Source organism: Pempheris klunzingeri, chromosome 8 (assembly GCF_042242105.1).
Source record: "Pempheris klunzingeri isolate RE-2024b chromosome 8, fPemKlu1.hap1, whole genome shotgun sequence".
Taxonomy (NCBI): Eukaryota; Metazoa; Chordata; class Actinopteri; order Acropomatiformes; family Pempheridae; genus Pempheris; species Pempheris klunzingeri.
This window is the reverse complement of record NC_092019.1, coordinates 15,300,543-15,320,084: the sequence shown is the minus strand read 5'-3', so window position 1 is coordinate 15,320,084 and position 19,542 is coordinate 15,300,543. Positions and strand designations below refer to the sequence as shown.

The window sequence follows — 19,542 nt, the reverse complement described above, 5'->3', positions numbered from 1 at the left end:
TGGGAAGTGTTCTGCTGTCTGCGTGGCAGTGGTACTTCAAAATCGTAGCAGGACTTAGATGGCTACACATATTGTATAATTTTCTGTTAGCATAAAACATGTTGATTTTTATCTTTCAAAACTACAGGTCAGCAGACGATGACAGCATTTGTTGCAATCAGTATATGGGATGGAACTGGGACACACTGACTGTTTCTCAGGAAGTTCAGGTGTCCATGGATTCATGGAGGCGACCACACATTGTCTAATTCACTGTCTGTCTGAGTCTCTGTTTAAATTACTTCGTAAAGCATACATTCATATACTTTTACCTTAAATATAGTCTTTCTGATTTTTTATGATTTACATAGTTTCTTATGTCTTCAATCCATCTTTCTTTCTGACTGTTTCTAAAATGTATTCATATACTGTATATACATATTGTCCTTTAGTCAAACACTTGGTTGGTAACAGGACAGATTATTAGCTGCAGGGAGGCTGCTCACCCTTCCAGGCGGACATCGGGCAGCGACCTATTCAGGGCAATCATCTCAGAGGCCATGAGGTTGAACTGGTTGATCTTAAACATCTCCTTCATCTTCTCCTGGTTCTCCTTCGGGATCACCACAGGCTTCCCACCTTCACCGGGTCCGTCCCGCGGCCTGGCCAGCGTGTCTGAAGCAGATACACACCCATACAAACACGCTCAGCTGCTGCTAGAAGAGTGTTTTTATGTGATCACATCTACATGCGTTGCCATCCACACTCACCGTCTCTCCCGGGCAGTCCCCTCTCCTTTTTGTCGTCACACTTGTTGCACTCGCTGAAGTAGAGCAGAATGAACATGTCCAACATCACCCACACCAGAGAGGTGGCCAAGACCACCTTACAGTAGGCGAACCTCCTCATCCTAAAAATGCATTGAGAGAGTAAGAGAGAAAAATTAAAGCTCTGGCTGAGCTGAGGAGTGATGGTGAGTCCTGAGCTGCACACACAATCACAGGCTTTTCCAAAGCAGCGGACATCCCTCTTTTATTTCTTACACCCTTCAAACGACTCTACAAGTTCTCAGTGCTTTCACTTGTCCCTCCGCCTGTCTGTCTGTCTTGACTGTCTGTCTGACTCTCGGCTCTTATCTGTCGGCTGTTTATCAGCGCCTCTCCAAATGGTCACCTTCACACTCAGAGAGAGACTCAAAATGAACGCTGTGCATTGTTAGATTTCTGTCTCTCATCACTCCAGCAGAAAAAGAGTAAATCTATGAGGGCATTTGTAAAAGTTTAGCGGTCAGATTAGTGTCTGGCTCCATTATAAGCACAGTAAACACTGACATTTGTGTTTTGGAGAGGATGTTACGCGGTATCTAAGCAACCCTTTAGCTGATTTCAAATTTCACGTGAAAACAGAGTTCCTAAACACCCTGCAGTGTACAAGCCGGTCTACCATTTATACATTTAACATACCAAATCCCTGTGTGCTAGAGAGCAGTCAGATACACACTCACACACACCCACACACACACACAGATCAGAGAGAGAGGAGCTGTGATAGTAATTGCTTTTCTTTAGCAGGCAGCAAGAGACAGACACAGCCACATTAAAATTCCTCTGCTCCCCTTCCCTTCTCTCCCCCAGCACCATCTCTCCTCTCTTTGGCTGATTCTCTGCCTCAGTGATCCTGCAGGTTGCAGCAGCACAAGCAGAAGGGAGAAAATTAATTTGGCCACAGTGATTTCTTTCGTGCCCCCGGGGAGGAGGGGAGGTGTTTGTGCATAGCTAGCTTAGCATAGCTTAGTTTAGCTTTGCTTCGCAGCCACCGAGGATGGAGAACTGCAGAGTGGCTTTTCTAAATTCCACCCGATCGGATTCTGGTAGCACAAAGTGCCGTGCACAGCAGAAAACAAGAGTGAAGATCTGTCTGTTCTCTCAAAGTTTGTCTTTTCTCAGAGTTTTGTGCCTGTGGAGCCAATTCATTTCAACATCATGACATTGTGGTAGTCTGACCTGTTACAGCTACCACTTTATGTATGTATGGATGTATGGATGGATAACATAAAATCCACACCAACATATATAGTTGTGTTCAAAATAATAGCAGTCCAACATCACTAACCTGATCAATCACTGTTTTTGGTAGAAATTATATTTCTACATGGCGAATAATTTACTAGTAGGTGTAGTAGAGTAATAGAAAACCAACAGACCGAACAGTCATGACATGCATGCTGCTGATTCTGTATAATTGAATCATTAATTGAAAGGGGCATGTTCAAAATAATAGCAGTGTGGAGTTCAATTAGTGAGATCATTCATTCTGTGAAAAAACAGTGGTGGCCCTTTTTAAGGAAGAAGGCAGCAAATTGTTGTACATGCTGATTATAGTGCATTTCTCTCTGAAAATCTGAGTAAAATGGGTCTTTCCAGACATTGTTCAGAAGAACAGCATACTTTAATCAAAAAGTTGATTGGAGAGGGGAAAACATATAAAGAAGTGCAGAAAATGATAGGCTGCTCAGCTGAAATGATCTCAAATACTTAAAAATGGCAACCAAAACCAGAAAGACGTGTAAGAAAATGGAAAACTACCATTCGAATGGATTGAAGAATAGCCAAAATGGCAAAGACTCAGCCAATGATCAGCTCCAGGGAGATCTAAAGGTCTAAAGTTACCTGTGAGCACTGTAACAATTAGAAGACGCCTATGGGAAGCCAAACTATCGGCAGTCCCATTGTTGCAAAAACATGTGCTGAAGAGGTTACAATTTGCCAAAGAACACTTCGACTGGCCTAAAGAGAAATGGCGCAGCATTTTGTGGACTGATGAAAGCAAGATTGTTCTTTTTGGGTCTAGGGGCCGCAGACAATTTGTCAGACGACACCCAAACACTGAATTCAAGCCACAGTACACTGTGAAGACAGTGAAGCAAGCATCATGATATGGGGATGTTTCTCATACTATGGTGTCGGGTGTATTTATCGCATGCCAGGCACCATGGATCAGAATACATCAAAATACTTAAAGAGGTCATGGTGCCTTATGCCGAAGAGGAAATGCCCTTGAAATGGGTGTTTCAACAAGACAACGACCCCAAACATACCACTAAGCGAGCAGCATCTTGGTTCCAGACCAACAAGATTAACGTTACGGAGTGGCCAGCCCAATCCCCGGACCTTAATACAAGAGAAAACTTGTGGGGTGACATCAAAAATGCTGTTTCTGAGGCAAAACCAAGAAATGCAGAGGAATTGTGGAATGTAGTCCAATCATCCTGGGCTGGAGTATCTGTTCACAGGTGCCAGAAGTTGGTCGACTCCATGCAACACAGATGTGAAGCAGTTCTCAGAAACAGTGGTTATACAACTAAATATTAGTTCAGTGATTCACAGGAAAGCTTCAAGCATTTTTCAGTTTATACAGTAAATGTTTGAGTTTGTAAAGAGAAATGCAGACACTGCTATTTTTTTGAACAGCCTAATATTCCTTTTTCTTCACTTTCTGTAAAGTAATAACAAATTTGATAAATCTTTGAGTTAATAAAGTTTTGATTTAGAATAGAATGTGCAGTGTTCCCGATGCATTTGCGTGTATGGAAATAAAAGCTATTATAAGGATTTTGAGCTTTACTCACTTTTTTAAACACAACTGTATGTTCATGCTGGGCAGAAATAAACACAGGACCATTAAGTTCTCCCATAATACTGAATGGAGCCCTGCCACAAATGGCTACTAGAGTCATACAAATTGTAATAACTGCCCACAATGAGAAATAAGGGCTGCAACAAATGGTCAATACCAATGAGCATTGGTGTCATGCCAACTGCTGCAGTTTGATAAAAATTACTGCTTACCAATTACTCTACGACACAAAGCTAGCCCTGACTGGAGACTTACATTTCAAAGCAGTTGTCAAGCTTGTCATGCCATACATTTGAGTTTTGTTACCTTTCAAGATTTTCTCTCTCAGGCTGATACAAATAAACTGGTACAAAGAAACCACCTGTAGATAAATAATTCACTCAAACTAATGAAATTACTGCAAAAAGGGTACCAAGGTTAATGAAAGTGCATTTTGTCACATCAGTTTAAAACTGGCACTCAGCGATAGATTGAATCAAATTTAAAATGACACTTGGTTCACAAGTACCCGGCCAGTAGCGCAGTGGATAATTGCGCATGCCATGGGGAGGCCTGGGGAACTCGGGTTCGACTCCCTCCCAGTCCCGGCTACCAAAAATGGGCGAGGGTTGCGTCAGGAAGGGCATCCGGTGTAAAAAAACTAATGCCAAAATCTACAAGCTGATCATCCGCTGTGGCGACCCCGGAAGGGAGCAGCCAGAAAAGAGACAACAACAACAACAACAACACTTGGTTTACAAGTCTGTTAGTGGCCTGGCACCTACAGGAAGAGCCTTTTTAACTTCATCAGCATTTAGATTCCCTATGCCTCACTTCTGGAGCTTTCTCTTACACAGCCTCAGAAACACTGAAAAACACTTTTTTGATTTGATAACTCAATCTGATTGACAGAAACCTAATCCGCCACTATTTTGATTTTCATTGCCTAATCCCAAAAACACAGAACATTCATCGGTTCCAGCTTCCCAATTGTGAGAAATTGCTGCTTTTCTTTGAATTACTAACAAATATATTACGTTTACTATCATATAAGACAAAGAAAGGATTTTCTGAAATTTTACAGTGCAAACAACAAATGGATTAAATCATGAAAATATTTGTTAGTTGCAACCCGAGTGTTTACTGTGCTCATTTATTTTACTACTATTTCAATAACACCACATTTGCAGAGCACTTTGAGCTACTGAAATCCAATTGAGTTGTAATAATCTATTCACAAAAAAAGCACAGCATGTTCACACCACTGACTGTAGCTCTGGTTCACACATAGGTGTTACTCTTAGCGTCATAAGTGTAGACAGAACGCATGAATGACAGCTGGGTGCAATTACAATATGCCGTGCTTTATGATATGTAAATGTGTCTTATAGTTTTCATCCTTGCTGCTTTTTTTTTTACATCTACTCTCTTTTTTTCCATTTTCAGGGTTCCAACCACATCCCTGATTCACATAAAACTCAAAGCCAGTTTCAGTTTCACATCACAGTTACACCAGACTGCTGTTGGAGTAAACTGCTGAACAAACATGAAACAAAATAAACATGTTAAATGTTATAAAAACCCATTCTGGTATATTCCTTTAGAGTAACTGTTTGGAAAACTCACAGATCCTCCCGGATATCCTCAAAGAATTCATTAAATTGCTTGTCTCACTATTTGGATCACTCCTCTCAAAATTCTTGAAATTCCAGGACCAGTGAGAAGCCTGAAATCCAGTCTCCTGCTCTCTGCTTTCTGCCGCTCCTGGATTGTACCGGCCTCACTTGACCTCCACAAAGTTAACATGACACAACCTGATATCACAGCAGAAACTTGGACATATCTCCTTTTTTCAGCTTTCCTGACGCATAGGCAGAGCTAGGCACATATGCCAGACACAGAACGGCGCACTCAGGCGGAGACAGACACCAACGTCGAGGCACTCCATCACAGAAACACACACGAATATATTCTTGCTCACAAAGTCTTGTCAAAATGCTGTCAGAGAGATGTCAGCTGGTTTCCCTGAATGCTATTTGATCACAGCGAATGTAAAAGAAGTAGACAGCAGCGCTCCAAGCAGTAGCAGAGACAATTTATATGCATGTACATTGACTAAATGCATGCGCACACACAACCCCATTATTGTCTTTCAGCCATGCCTCTCCACTCACTCTATTTCTAATCGGGCATGGCAGAGGACACCTCAGGTCTCCTCTGTGCTCATGGCAGCCCCAGGCCCTGCTTCTGTGTGTGTGTTGCATGTGTGTGTCAGTTTGGTTTATGTTGGGCACTAGTCTCTTTGAAGTCTCTTTTAAACGACCTGGCTGCCTATGACATTAAACAGACACACAAGTCTCCATCGCTCCATCTGCGCGCTCTCTGCCTAATCCATTAACATATCACGTTCCCCCCATCTTTCTTTTATATCTCCATCCTGGGCATCTCGCTCCTTCTCTCTCAGCCACCCCACCCCCAACCCTCCACTCGTCTCTTAGTGATGTCGTCTCCTTTCAAGAGCGGTTGCCATCACTACTTCCCTACAAGAACACAATTTCCCCCTTCACATCCCTCTCTGTGTTTCTCTTCATATCCCCTACTCTCCTCTCCACCACAGGCTTAATCCCCCTTTAGAGGTTGCACAACCAGTTTTTCTCACAACCACTTGGAAATACTCTGTAGCCAGAGGATCCAGAGCTTCACAATTTATGACTGGGAGCGAGGAGCCTCCCTTCTGAGTATCTTCTGTTTATATGTGTAAAAGAAAATTAGGAGGGAGGGAGACAGTATTTATATGAGAAAGTGCTGATGAGAGAAGAGAATTTCTGTCTTACTAATCAACACAAAGTTTGTGCTGCTAATTCATATAATAAACTACTAACATAGTTTATTTGGCTGCTCTCAGTGTAGCCAAGTTGGTTATTTACGAAACCAGATGCCTTTTAATCTAACCACTTTCTCTGCCATAAACAAGTGTGTAAAAATGAATGTTGCTGTTTGAAGCGTCTTCAATAAGAAAACCAGAGATGGTGTTATTTAAGTGTATGAGCTGTCCTTGGATCATGTGTGCTTGATTAGCTTAACAGTTTCCAAGACAACGCTGATGGGCGCGGTGATTTTCTGAACAGTTGTAATGCCTCTCAACTGGAGCAGAACAAGTCACAGGCTAATATTAGGGAAGTGAAACAGAACAAGGTGGCCTGGAGCCCAGTCTGCATTGCTCTCTACGGAGTCGAGGTACGTAGCCGCTCCTGGCAAAAAGGCTGCGGTCACTTCATTTCCAGGTCATAACCTTGACTGTAGAACACAGACTGGTGGCATACAGGAACGAGAGCGAGACAAGGACTGGGAAAGACAGAGCTGGTGAGAGAGACCAGTTTAAAAGAGGAAACGGAAAGTACAGACGGTGTGTGTCTGTGGATCCATAAAATGTAGTGTGTACTCCTACTCCTACACATCCACTGTATAGGAGAATATTCCTATTTATGAGTGCCTGCAAGGCAAAAGGCTTTCCTGTGGTGGGTAACTTTTGACCAAAAAAAAAAACCTTTATACGAAATATTAACCTTTAGCTAAAAAGAGAAAGACAGGCGTTAATTCACTCAGCAAACACCACAAACAGGTATTTGATGAGTGTGGCTATTGTTTTGGCTGATTAGTGATCTATTACAAAATTGGCCCCAAGACAAGACGAGCAAGGAAGAGTGTGGCATATCACCATAGCTAAACATTTTTATGGGGTCTTTTTTTTTTAAAAAGATGTGTCATTTTGGATAAAGCAACAAGGGCTTTGTTGCAACAAGACCCGGCTTTGTCTCAAAATTACTACAGAAGTACAAAACTATCAAAAGAGAGAAGAAATGGATATAAACAGAGACAATTATGGAAGCAGAGCACACAAGCAGTGAAACTAGGTTCTGTTTGCTGCTTTGACACTCTGATCGAGAGCTGAATGCTAGAGACGTCAGGGAAACTACTTTTGAACTAGAAACTGGTAAAACTTCCTCTGCATGCCGTCCAGTATGATTGACTCTGAAAGCGTGTTGGCAGCTATTCAAAGAAGCCACTCCTCAATGTGCAAAGATTTTATAATGGACTTTTTTTCTTTGACTGTGAGGAAATCTGATATGTTCACATATGTGACAATGTGAACGAAGGCATTAAAAGAAGAAAAACATCATCTAGGCTGTTGTAGTAGTTCAGTGTCAGGCTGCTGCTCTGCAGGTGCACTAGACTGTACTGCAACTGGGCGGGAATCTCAAAGAGTATTCTTCTCATACTTGTAGGTGAGGTTTATAGGCGTCTATCGTGAGTTGAATGTTTGGCTTTTTTATTCAAAGTACTATTTCCAAGGTCAAGAATTAACTTCAAGCATAGAGAGTTTGTAATAAGTAAATCAAGCATATTTAGAAAAAAATGACTAAGATATATTACAAAACTTAAGGGCATCTTCTCAAAAGTGCATGTGTGGTTATATAAAAATAAACCAAAAAGTGAATATCAGTCACTTTTTTTCATCAGTCATTTTTTAACACAAAACACTGATATCGGTAATAGCTTCAAAAATCAAGTATTGGTCGGACTTGAATACATCAGCAGTATCTTTTTATAAAATGAATACTATTTTTTGTTGCAAAGAAAAAAGAAACAGAGGGAAAACAAAGTTTAAAAACTTGGTGTAAAAAAGGTAAAAAGCAAAACAGAAATAACTGCCCATGGCAGCGTAAAAGTCTAAGTTGAAATTGATTACCAATGCAAAGCTTGGTACAGGCACAAAGTGGAATTAAACACTTCAATCTCCAATCACTCCGGCATTTTTGGCCAAAATCAATACGCATTATTGTCACGGGGGTGTTCCCTGGACGGTTGGAGGGAGCACAGCTGCCTGGCTATACAGTACAAGCTACCACAAGCTAACCACAACTACACAGGCAGGAAGGAACACAGCACATGTGCAACAGATATGGAAGCACACAGACCACCACATCATACCTTTTGGTCTGCATGACACAAATGTGTGCTATAACTACTCTTTTAACATGATCCCACATTTTCTCTCCATTCATTTTGTTCTCACTTTTTTTACAGACATGGTTTCACGTCACAAACATGTAAAGGTATGAAGTGGACGCTTTGACACCACTGACTGACACAATAACACTATTTACAAAATTAACAGCATCACAGACTGTGTGTTAATGCTGAGCTGCCTGACCTGGCTGGTTTGTGTCTGGCCTCTGCTGGATGTCAGCTGCTTTGAGCGCTGCCACTCCTACAACTTCTCATGCCAACCAGGCAGGATTTACGAGGCTCTGGCTTCACAGCAAGGTTTCCCTGCCTATCATAGACTTTAACAGTTTACCTGGATTTTTTCCTAGGCATAAAAATCAGACATTACACTTTGCTTTTACTTTCTAGACAGGACTTTGTTTCAGTGCACCCATACTGTTCTAAATCTAAATAAATGCAGGATTTAAATACAGTCTCTTTAAAATCAAATATATTGTTATTTAATGCAAGCATTTGTTCTTTCCAACTTGTTAAATATTACTTGTACTGGGAAGCCTTTGAGGACAGCACAGAGAGACAGCTCTTGTCAACTGAAAAAACATTTTGTTTTGCTTTTCTTAAAAGACTGAACATAATGTTTTGCATATTTTAGCTCTGCTAATAATATATTATTTACAAAATTGCTCAATATTTTCCAAAGCAGCCTGTAGAGACTTGAAGCTGACTGAATTTGGCAATCCTTTACAGTAATGTGTCATGTTTAGTTTTTGTCAAAGGTATGAATGACACTTGAATCCAAGGAAGCATGGACTAATCAAACATTAACACTGCTAAAAGAATTATGTGGTTCTTTAAGCTCTTTGCATTAAAAATGGCCCTGTTTTGTAGCACTATTGCCATACTGTTGTTCATTTTCATCATTATAGGATAATAAATCATGGTTTATTGTGTTTAGTTACCATTACCATTTTATGCAAATCTGCCTCAATATAAACAGAGAAAAGTAAACGATACTAAGGAATTAAGACATGTTTTTCATTGGTGATTGGAAATTGATCCCCCCTAATCCTAGCACCTCTATGTTACCTACTCTGACAAATGAACTACACAAAACCTCTCTCTTGAGCAGGTCGTCGTCTTGTTTGTGCTACAATACTATAGTATTCGTTATGTACTCTTGAGAGAACATTCAATCGTATGTATCCACACACACACAAACACACCCTGGGAATATCACGACCTGCTGTAAGAGGTAAGGAAAACTAAAAGAGCATACCCGATTAGCACAGTCCTACACCTACAACTGTTGGGTAATCTGTAAGCCTGTATGGCACCTAGACAAGTTGGTGCAAGCTTGAGATCTCATTAAGAGTTGACACAAAATAGTTTAATTCTCAACTAGGAGTACAACAAGGTCAGAACATCCTTAAAGTTGGAGGGCCAAATTCAAGACGCTGGGTCAGTGAACATCTACAATGCTTCAGAGACCCCAAGAAAGACCGTTAATCACCAACTTTCTGTTGGGTTTGCACAGCAGAACCATATGAACCATGGAGCTCAAAATAAAGTTCAAAGATGGTTTTAAACATACAGAAGCAACAGATTATAGCTAAAAGCCTAAAAACCTAAGAGGAAGGCCAGAGTGGTGGAGGGAATCTGCCGGAGTATGACGATGCCGGCAGAATTATAGTGAGGACTGTAAAAGTTATATCTGACTCTGGAATGATAAAGTTCTGGCTTATCTACTGCTTTATATTAGTAGTGTTTTGAGTTTATGATCTTCTCTGTATGCATTTGTTTTGGTATTTTAGCCCTTGGTCTGTGCAAAAAATACACTGTGATGTTTTGCTGGGGATAATATAAATGGACAAGCCTGACGCTCCATTTAATTTAGCCCCATCAGTTAAATAATCATACCTGTCCAAGTGACTAAAGGGGTCTCTGGTCAGATGTGCAGGGTGCTCCACCAGCAGAGGGGGCGGAGCGTCAGAGATCCCACTTCCTCTTTCGCGCGTCACTCAAACATGCTCCTTGAACAAGAGAGAAACAGACACAGACTGAAAACATTGTTTCGCTACAGATGAGAAAAAGAAGCATGCATGCTAAGCAGTTGCACAACAACTTAGACTCTCAGTTTCAAAATCACTCAACATCCAACACACTAAAGGAGCTTTGTCTACCATTTCATTTATCTCTTTAACGTTCAAGTTTCAGTATATAGTTTGGGGACTGTTTTTTCAAAAGAGGCCGAGAGCGTTCCAATCGCTCCTCTGGGGCACAAAACCGCAAAGAAACCACAGGAAGACCCGAGAGAAGCTGCCACTCAACGGCCTCAAACATACATCCTGGCTATGCACACACAATAATAACACTCTCACATAATCACAGTCAGAGCCACAATGCCACCAGGCACATCTCCTGTTGTCAGTCATTTACAAATTGTCAGCATAGCTCTGTATCTCTTCGTATTCTGTTATAAGTCCATCATCCTCCCTCCCTCCACACCCACCCAAAGGTCAAACATAACCAAAGACTCTCTGCCAGCCTTAGCGGGATAAAAAGAGGGGGAGGGAGAAGACAGAGGGATGAAGGGGTAGAGGGATATAGGGATGGACAACTGACGGATTCTCAGAACTGCTCGTTTCACTGGATTAATCTGCTATTTTTGAAAAATCCGCAGAGAATGAAGATGAGAGTGAATATGATTCAGTGTGGGCGTATGTGTGTGTGTGCGTGTGTGTGTGTGTCTGTGTGTCCTTCAATCTGGTCCTTGGCCTACTTTAAAGCCAAGTCATCATTTTGGTCCACTGGGACTTCATATTGCCAGCCTGTGTACGTATGTGTGTATTAAGAGTTTGTATTACAAGAAGAGCCATATAATAAATCTCTTCCTGCCAGCCCACACACTCCTGCGTTAGTGAGTGTGAGGAGGCTGTACTGCAGTGCAGGTATGCTTCAGTACGTGAAGGGTCCTGGCCACCAAACCTCTCCTGGGTGAATCATCATTTCCTCATCTCCTCCCTTCTTTTCTTTCTGTCCGTCTCTCTGTCTCCATCTTAAACACATATGCCATAAACAGTTTCTTTCTATCCCTCTTTTCTCTCCCTTTATCAGACACACACCTCCAGTAAGTTTGAGTGGAATGAATCCATCTGCAAATTGGAAGCAGGACAAGCAAGAGCTTCTATAAATACTCATCAGATTCCCTTGACAATCACAAAATAAACCTACAGAACTACACACAACACTGCAGCGCAAATAGCAACCCATCTCGCTCTCTGTCTGCACAGAAAACCTCTTCCTCTCCTCATTCGGCTTTCAGGCCGTCTCGCGCTGTAACCGTTGCATGAGAGCTGTATGGTGAGGAGGAAAACAACCACAAGAGCAACCACAAAGAGAAAGAGTGACAGACAATGAAACATACCAAGACAGAGCATAAGGGGGTAAACCTTGTACAGCATGGTTTGGCAATACTGTACTTTATTATTACCAGTTAATGAACCAAATTTGAATTACTATTTTTTAATGAGAGAGATACTCCATGTCTGTATGGTTTACTGGGCTCTTCTCCAACAGTGCAGCAAAGTTGGGAAATCTTCCAACATGTGCAGCTACCTCAGCTTTTCCTGAACCTGGATATCAATTGTTCTCTTATTAAATTTAAACCCTGACCTCAGTTCTTTTTTTTTTTTTTTTTTTTAAACGACAGAAAGTAGTTGGAATAGATACTGTTGCTGTAAGACAGTCCTGATCTCAAACACACACAAATATACTGGCTGATGACACAAAGAGGCACACACCTAGTATACCAAGACGTGATGCCTCAGTGGTTAAGCTAACAGATGGACACTTAGTCAGATGTGTAATGCAGAGCAAGTGAGCAGAGATGGGCCTGTCCAAACAGTGAGCTGTGCCAGTGGAACATGACATTATGTAGGCCAACACTGCACTGACACAAGCATCCACAAGACACAAGAGAGTAGAGACAGAAATATACTGTGTCCACTTCGGAGCAGGCTAAAAGGATTGGCTTTGTTCTTGTAAGGCACAGTAATTCTCAAGCTTATACAGTGCTGTGAAAAAGTAATTGCCCCCTTACAGATTTCTTCTGTTTTTCCTTTATTGTCACACTTACATGTTTCAGATCATCAAACACATTTTAATATCACACAAAGATAACCTGAGTAAATACAAAAAGCAGTTTTTAAATGATGATTTCATTTATTAAGGGAAAAAAGCTATCCAAACCAACCTGGTCCTATGTGAAAAAGTAATTGGCCCCCCTTGTTAAATCATGAATTAACTGTGATTAACCACATGTTTGAAAGCTGAGTTCAATTTCACTAGCCACACCCAGGCCTGATTACTGCCAGAGCTGTCACTTAAATCACTTAAATAGACAACATGAAGTAGGCTAAAAGATCTCAAAATGCAACACATCATGCCCCGATCTAAAGCAATTCAAGAACAGACAAGAAACATAGCCATTGACATCTATCAGTCTGGAAAGGGTTAAAAAGCCATTTCTAAGTCTTTGGGACTCCAGCGAACAGTGAGAGCCATTATCCCCGAATGGAGAAAACATGGAACAGTGGTGAACCTTCCCAGGGGTGGCCGGCCTACCAAAATGACTCCAAGAGTGCATCGACGACTCATCCAGGAGGTCACAAAAGAACCCCGAACAACATCTAAAGCACTGCAGGCCTCACTTGCCTCAGTTAAGGTCAGTGTCCATGATTCAACAATAAGAAAGAGACTGGGCAAAAATGGCCTCCATGGGAGAGTTCCAAGGCGAAAACCACTGCTGACCAAAAAGAACACAAAGGCACATCTCACACTTGCTAAAAAAACATCTTGATGATCCCCCACACTTTTGGGAAAATATTCTGTGGACTGACGAGACAAAAGTGGAACTTTTTGGAAGGTGTGTGTCCCGTTACATCTGGCGTAAAACTAACACAGCATTTCGGAGAAAGAACATCATACCGACAGTCAAACATGGTGGTGGTAGTGTGATGGTCTGGGGCTGCTTTGCTGCTTCAGGACCTGGACAACTTGCCGTAATTGATGGAACCATGAATTCTGCTCTCTACCAGAAAATCCTGAAGGAGAATGTCCGGCCATCAGTTCGTGACCTTAAGCACAAGCGCACTTGGGTTATGCAGCAGGACAATGATCCGAAGCACACCAGCAAGTCCACCTCCGAATACCTCAAAAAAAACAAAGTGAAGGTTTTGGAGTGACCTAGTCAAAGTCTGGACTTAAATTCGATTGAGATGCTGTGGCATGACCTTAAACAGGCCATTCATGCTCGAAACCCTCCAATGTGGCTGAATTAAGACAATTCTGCAAAGAAGAGTGGGCCAAAATTCCCCCAAAGCGATGTGAAAGACTCATTGCCAGTTACTGCAAACGCTTGATTGCAGTTGTTGCCACCAAGGGTGGCACAACCAGTTATTAGGTTTAGGGGGCAATTACTTTTTCACATAGGGCCAGGTTGGTTTGGATAGCTTTTGTCCCTTAATAAATAAAATCATCATTTAAAAACTGCTTTTTGTATTTACTCAGGTTATCTTTGTGTGATATTAAAATTTGTTTGATGATCTGAAACATGTAAGTGTGACAAAAAAAGCAAAAACATAAGAAATCTGTAAGGGGGCAAATACTTTTTCACAGCACTGTATTAAAAAAATGCCAGAATCTGCCCTCTGAAATGTTCACCATCCTATGGCATGATCCCCATTTTACTACAGCAGTCGTTTCTTGAAACCCCATTCTTTTTCTTCCTTGAACACCCATTCCCTGTAGCAGTCCACTGATACAATCTGTCAAATTAATATCACTGCCAACACTGATTTTATTAAGCGGATCAGGTGTTGGCCAGATGTGAGCCTTCCACATTAAATATAGTTTTCTGTTCTGCCCTATTTATTTGCTGCAGTGAGCTTATTTTAAAGTGTTAAGCCCTCAGGTAAGAAGATGGCAAAAGTGCAACTGAAGTTGATGTATCACAATTACAAAATCTCAAACTGTCAAGCCAAATATAATTAAAACATGCACACAAAGAATGATGGTGTATGAATGTCTACACTTACAGTTTCACGTAGAGAGGCAGCATTACATTGACTTTAAATTTGGGAAAAGAGACCACTGGTGCCGTATTCTGAACTGGCAGATACCCTGGGTTTAAGTCTCAGAGTTGTTTTTAGGAGAAAAAAGGAAAGAAAAGTTGGATCAGTACATCCCCAGTTCTCTGCTTCTTCCAGTCTTTGCCATCCCTCTCTTTTGTATAATTCCTTTCGTCTTTGTTCCAGCTGTGACCAGCTGAGAACCATGCAGAGAATGCAGCATGGCAGCCAAAAGGCTGGGTCCTCATCTTCCCACCCTACTCTTGCCTCTATCTTCGTCTCTACACAACACTCCCTCTTATTAATCCACAAACATCGTCTCCTCTCCCACACAGGCCACTTTCCATTCAGTCTGAGTCAATGTAATTCCTGTCGTAAATCCAAAGAAAACACTGACTGAAACAGAGCAACAAATGCAGAGGAGAGGGGGAGCTCATGTGTAGACTAATGGTGAAAGCTCTGCTAGCAAGCACAAGTTCTCTTTCAGCGAACAGAGATCACTTATCACACTCATGTGGATGAAGACATGCATAAACCACATGATAACACCTTGCAAGCTAAAGTTAGCACTCTAAAGCTTAAGGGCTCTGAGGCTTCAAAGCAGGACTGGAGCCAAACAAGGTTGAGGAGCTCTGAAATGACCTTTGCCCTCGACAATTTAGAGGGTAGTGTGGGCTGAGCTAAAACTAACAGACAGTCAAATTACAATTTTTTCACAATTCACAAGCTCAGCGTGAACACACTGTGACCAACCAGCCATGGCAAAGCATTAAACCTAACTGTTCCGCTCTCTCTCTAAAGATGGCCAGAGAAAGACACATAGTAGAGGGGAGAAACTGGGTAAGACAGGAAGGAAGGTGTCTTTTCTTTAGACTGTGTGATAGCTTGTTATGAGCATGACGTGTGTGTGTGTGTGTGTGTGTTTGGCTCCCAGCCAGGGTTTCTACATGTGTTATGTGACTATGTAGCGTATGTTGTCACAGAGGGAGTCCAAAGATGACATCTTTGGTCTTAACAACAACAAACACTGCTGTGCCAATCCTGTGCCAACTGCACCACCCCACCACCTCCTTCCAGCCCTCCCTTCAACCTCCTGCCCTGTCAAACACCTCATGTCTCCAGTGGTGTGGGAAAGGAAGGCACTGAGGGGCCTGCAGCATCTCACGCATGCAAACACCAAATCCATGCTAAATAGGGACTAGAGGAAAGGCAACAAAAGATGACAACAACAGTGTCATAGGCTGTAGCTCACCATTTCTGACAGCTTTCCAGGGGAAGCCCAGGGAGGAAAAACAGGAATGCCAGGAATAGAGCGAGGAGAAAATAGGTAAGGAGCAGCTGGGCCACCATCTCACACGTATCCTGGATGAATCAGCCTCAAAAAACAGCCTGCTTTGCATTCCATAATAGCGTGGTCTGGGAGCAGGGGGCCTGTCACTTTCTAGATATACTGTATGCACTCACATTGGGAGGCAGAGTAGGAAAAGATATAAAGAGGGAGCCACAGACAGACAGTAAAGGACAGATGAAAGGAGAGAGCCACAGAGAGGAGAGAGATCTGCTTCCTGTTTACAGAGAGCACAGAGCACAAGAAACAGAGCAGCAGGGTGCTCGGCCACCATTAACAGGCATAGCAGTTACGACGGAACACACACACAAACTTACTACCTTCCCTCCTTTGTGTCCTGAGTGATTACACAGAACAGATTTAGCCCAAAACTTTCCCATCTATCTCTGTGGGTCTTGGTGACATCTGGAGGCTTGTGATCCGTTCCATATCTCCCTGCTGTCCCTGCTCTGGCCAGCAGCCGTGTTAACAGGATCATGCTTAAGCGCATGCACGCCCCCAGCTGTGTGCTCAAAAGCTCCCGGCAACATTCCCAATCCAGGACAGACTTCCTAGCAATTCTACGCAGCATGCAATCTCTTCCTCTTGTAGTCTGGTGGTTAAACTGTGGGTTTAACACATTTTCCGGACAACAGGAGCTGGTTTTAAGCTGCGTACACTGCAGTAACATTAACGATCCTAAACTTTATTTTCCACGTAGCGCTTAACAAAAGTAAGTGCTTTCAATGTAACACAACTTCAACGGGCCCAGTGTTAGGATGGCACAATAAATGTGCAGCAGACACCTGGAGACCCGGCAGCTGAGTGTGCTGAGTCACTGCAAGTGATAGCCTCAGCCACAGCATCAGCCTTCAACAAAAAGCTAATCTGTGGTTCTTTCACAGAAGAGAATGGCATTTTTCATCTCACTGTTCAAACAGTGCCATTTAAGGCCACTTAACAACAAATAAAGACTTCCTCAATTAGCCGGTATCATTGGCTGTTGGCAGGATCATGTAACGTACCTGTCTGTTCGCACACTCGATCTTCATTAATCCTGCTATTTAACACTGCTGGACCTGTTCAAGTGGTTTGATCTATGAGACCATATTTCAAAAAAATGGACACTCAATAGCCCATTGGCTGCAGCAAAATGCACAATCAATCACTGGGCAAACTTCTAAATGTACACATACAACTCCACACACACACACACACACACACACACACAACTCTACACACACACACACACGCACGCACAACTCTACACACGCACAACTCTACACACACGTGCACAACTCTACACACACGCGCACAACTCTACACACACGCGCACAACTCTACACACACACACACACACACACACACACAAACACAACTCTACACACACACTTCCTACCCAAGCTAGCACTATCAATATTTCATTTAAGCAGTTCCGTCATGAGGTCAATAGCCCCTGCACAAACACACCCACACACACACACAAACCCACACACACTCTCCTAGTCACACTACATAACCTCCAATAAGCTTTTGATGTGAGTTCCAAGTGTTCAGCAATAACTTTGGCTTAATGACTGCAGGTGAAATCCACTATGAGCCCCAGGCATGACTAATCTGGCCATCCTCTTTCCAATCTAGTCTTATTAAGAAGTCACACAGATTTTCATCTCCATTTCTAAAACACTGTGCCTCTGTGGACCCTATTCTAATGAGGCTTGCTCTACACAATTTCAGATGCTTGTGTTTGAATATTTTGAACATGAACATTTGAACAAAATAGAATATCTAAAACAACCCGAGCACTGTGTTACAGCATATGTGAAAAATGTGCAGAAAATGCCAAAAAAAAGTCAAATCTCAAGTGCAGATTGACCTCTGCTTTACGCTGCATTTTTGTAGAACATGTTTTTTGCCAAGCTTGTCCCTCCACAGTAAGTACAGAGGCAGTATCCCGCTGCTGCCTCTCCCCGCAGAGCTGCAGCCACACTGACCCACATCCCAGCCTCTGGCAGATTACACTGCAGCACGCACACACACACACACACACACACACACACACACACACACACACACACACACACACACACACACACACACACACACACACACACACACACACACACACACACACACACACACACACACACACACACACACACACACACACACACACACACACACACATTCTCAAGACACACAAGCACAGTGACTCTGACATTTGTGGCTCCTAGAAATGCAATTTCTGATGGCTTAGCATGCAAGTACACATGCACACACTCATAAAAACAATAGGCCTGTTGTTCTGCAGTCCATCAGCCAGGAGTAACTGTTGATATGGCTATCAGTGTGACCGGGCCAGAACAACTCCACTCAAAGAGTCCTCAGACACACAAACACACAGACCCACACACATGCACACTGACACTCAGGGTAGCGGCCTAGTAGCAGATAAGAGCTAGAGATGGATGGGTGTGTGTGTGTGTGTAGGACCAGGGGGGAGTGCTGTACCTTGGTGAGGGTGAGCCTGGGGCAGATAGCTCGCTCTGTCTGTCACACAACCAAGACAGAGCACAGAGCTGCCACAGCAGGGGTCTGTCCTTTATGTCCTCCTCTAGTTCCTTCCCTTTGTATCAAACAGTTACATGCTTTTCTCTTTGGGATCAACATTTTGGCTACAATCATGTGTGTAACATTTAATGATCTAAACAACCAGTCACACCCTTGACGGCATCGTCACACCTCTGATTTCTTCTGTTCATAGAAAAAAAAAAGATTACACGGTTGCATTTGTTTGGGTTCACAGTGCCTAATTAAAAGCAACCCTGGGCAAGTAAACAAAAGCTATATGAACTCACTCATTGGCAGTCTACTGAGCAATAGCTTTGGTAGGGTGAGATCAAATCAAAGCTGCCACCACTTTAGCTAAAATGGAACCGATTTGGTTTAAGTCTTCACTACTCTTTACTTGCACTGGTGTTGAGAACAGATGAGAGCAGAATATGAACACCACTGTGACTTGAATTCATTAAGAAGGTTTTTTCATCCCACTCCCTCATCAGCTGTGATGTTTGGATGACTCAAACCATAAGAATTCAGTTTTAGTGGAAGTTAAAAGGCAAAAGTCAACTGTTGATGCCCTTATCTACAATGCCGGTTAGTTTTCTGAACTTCTTTGTCTTTGACAGCGAAAGAAAATTCTTGACTGTGTTCTGAGAGACAAAGCAGACATCTTATGATGTCTTATATAATATACAACAGAGTCTACTACCATAAGCTTTGTCTTGTCCACTTTTGGTAGAGCACATTTCTTCAGATTTCAGAAATAACTACATATGAACTCATTCAACAGATAATTCAATTGGTGCAGTTTTATACATGCATGCTAGAACTTACCTACTTCAAAATGTTGGACATGATGAAAAGGTTATGTACATACGGTGCAACCTGAGAGACAATTTCCTATTATAGGAGTATCTTTTA

At 42.3% G+C, this 19,542-nt stretch overlaps 1 protein-coding gene across 1 annotated transcript in view; it reads right to left on the bottom strand.

Moving 5' to 3' along the window:
• Window positions 1-19,542, bottom strand: part of galnt1 (UDP-N-acetyl-alpha-D-galactosamine:polypeptide N-acetylgalactosaminyltransferase 1) — a 44,748-nt gene that overhangs the window by 15,274 nt on the left and 9,932 nt on the right. The window contains exons 2-4 of the mRNA XM_070835209.1: window positions 10,522-10,634; window positions 750-889; window positions 486-654 (exon numbers count right to left, since the gene is read on the bottom strand). Of these exons, the coding sequence (XP_070691310.1) occupies window positions 486-654; window positions 750-888 (308 nt within the window). The 5' untranslated portion in view covers window position 889; window positions 10,522-10,634. The remainder of the gene's footprint in view (window positions 1-485; window positions 655-749; window positions 890-10,521; window positions 10,635-19,542) is intronic.